The sequence below is a fragment of the Seriola lalandi genome, unplaced genomic scaffold (genome assembly GCF_002814215.2).
Source record: "Seriola lalandi dorsalis isolate HSWRI2012SDOR001 ecotype SW California unplaced genomic scaffold, Sedor1 jcf7180002054927, whole genome shotgun sequence".
NCBI lineage: Eukaryota > Metazoa > Chordata > Actinopteri > Carangiformes > Carangidae > Seriola > Seriola lalandi.
In genome coordinates, this window is record NW_019525479.1 from 1,868,726 (window position 1) to 1,871,147 (window position 2,422).

The window sequence follows — 2,422 nt, forward strand, 5'->3', positions numbered from 1 at the left end:
GCTCCATCAGCAGGGAGGTGAAACCAGAGCCGGTGCCACCTCCGAAGCTGTGGAAAACCAGGAAGCCCTGAAGGCCAGTGCACTGGTCGGCCTGAGGACAGAGAGGAGGACACACTGATCAAATATATGAGATACACTATTATGATTTAATTTGATATTCTGAGTCAAAAATAGGAATGAACTCCTCCTGATGTTAAGTTACCCACCAGTTTGCGGATCCTGTCCAGCACCAGGTCAATGATCTCTTTGCCGATGGTGTAGTGTCCACGGGCGTAGTTGTTGGCAGCATCCTCCTTACCGGTGATCAGCTGCTCAGGGTGGAACAGCTGGCGGTAAGTCCCAGTACGCACTTCATCTGCAGAGAAAAAAACACACATATTGAATCAATTGCCCTTGAAATTATTTTCACACGTCACTTTAATTTGCCTAAAAGGATTTTCGGGGAAAAGTGATGACGCTCACCGATGACAGTGGGCTCCAGGTCAACAAACACAGCTCTGGGGACGTGCTTTCCAGCTCCAGTCTCACTGAAGAAGGTGTTGAAGGAATCGTCTCCTCCTCCAAGAGTCTTGTCGCTGGGCATCTGTCCGTCCGGCTGGATCCCATGTTCCAGGCAGTAAAGCTCCCAGCAGGCATTGCCAATCTGGACACCAGCCTGACCAACGTGGATGGAGATACACTCACGCTATGGAAAGAGAAAACAAGAGGTTACTTATAGTTAATAACATTAATAACAGTTATACCTTTTACATCTATATACTACAATCACTGTGACATAAATGCTTCTAGAAACTGGAAACATTCAGTTGCTCCCCCTGTCTGATCTTAATAGGCAGTGCAGCAGGAGGCACCTCCCTGCACCACAATCCGCAGGGGACAAAAATGCCTGACAGCAGCCCCCGCAGAGGCAGAACGTTTCTCTCGTCTTTCCTCCAGTCTTTTTTGTCCTCTTGTCTTTTTGTCCTGCGCTAGCTCCTCTTTTGCAAGCATAAGCACGAATGCAAATTCATTTGCATGAGCACAGGCGCATGCACGGCAGTCTGGAATATTCCACTTGCTCTTGTGCCTCAATGATTCACAATCACAGCGGATGCTTGAGGAAAGAAAATTGAAGTGCTTGATCACAACTGTTATCTCATTCAGTCCAAATTACATTATCAATTTGGATAAAATCATATTGAAAATGTTTAAAGTGACCATTAATATTTCTCCTCATGTTTAAAGCAGAACCACTATGTTACATCATTTTGTTTTCTTAACCACGGATGAAATTAAAAATATATTCACGGCTGTATCTTAAAAAATTAAAAATGATATCTGCAATGTAATGTCTCCATCCATCTCCACCCAATCTGCCCCTCCCTGCCTGAAGACAGGGTCGGGCATTCGTAAGGTGTCCGATTTGGACGATTTCACACATTAAATTTGACAAAAATAAAAACGCAAAGACAAGTAATAGCACTGGTGTATGAAGAAAAACATATTCATCCTCCAGACTGTATGTTAGTGGAGCCTGAATGACACCAGTGCATTGTTCTCATCTCTCTGCACAATGACAATCACATCGTCCCACTGCTGCAGACCAATCTTTGTGCCAACAGCAAAATTATATTATTCAATTACATCCATAAATATACACACAGGAAATGTTCATAATGATGTAAAACGAGTCAAAATCTGTCTATCAATTAAAATACAGAGGTTATCTGAAGATGGAAAACCTTTGACGACGTCGTGTAACAGCCGAGATGCCGGTTCCTGCTGCTGCTGCTGCTTAATTCCCTTCATTTCTACCTCACAAAAATTGTTTCAGGCTGACAGAGGTGTAAAATTAACTTACCATTTTTTCGTTTGAGGTTCAAAGAGGAAGAGGAGGACGAAAAAATGTGAAGAAAAAGGCTTTTTAAAAACGGTGTTTGCGTCGCGTGTTGTACCCAACGGGGTCGATGCAACAACTGCTGAATGGGAGGGCGGTGCTCCCAGATTTATACATGCAGGGCAGCGGATTTGCTCCTGTGCACAGATAAAAAAAAAAAGGTTGTACTACCACCATTTGGTAGTGCCATTCAATCCTGCTTTTACTGTAAATATGGCATTCAATTTTAACAGTTATATTATTGTAAAACCTGCTTAGTGTATTGAAATAAGAAGGAATATAGGCCTGGTGTTTTAAGTAACTGGTTGCCAGTGGTTAAGAATATTAAAAATGTATGATGGGAATGTTTTTTTTTGTTGTTTTTTTTTTTAAAACTTTATCCTTGCTGCATCGTGACTTCCTTTACTGCATTTTTTTTGTAAGCAGAATTTTTTTTTTTTTTTTAAATAAAGGCCTAGTTCCAACAAAGCTAATTTATTATGCATGCATAGGAATGAGAAAAGATTGCATACATCTGCTCTATAGGTGTGGCAAGCTGCAAATCAA

General features: G+C 41.7%; 1 protein-coding gene across 1 annotated transcript in view; it reads right to left on the reverse strand.

Moving 5' to 3' along the window:
• LOC111644250 (tubulin alpha-1A chain-like) overlaps positions 1-1,963 on the reverse strand; it is a 2,864-nt gene extending 901 nt beyond the window's left edge. The window contains exons 1-4 of the mRNA XM_087170061.1: positions 1,841-1,963; positions 463-685; positions 207-355; positions 3-91 (exon numbers count right to left, since the gene is read on the reverse strand). Of these exons, the coding sequence (XP_087026187.1) occupies positions 3-91; positions 207-355; positions 463-685; positions 1,841-1,843 (464 nt within the window). The 5' untranslated portion in view covers positions 1,844-1,963. The remainder of the gene's footprint in view (positions 1-2; positions 92-206; positions 356-462; positions 686-1,840) is intronic.
• Positions 1,964-2,422: the final 459 nt, after the last annotated feature.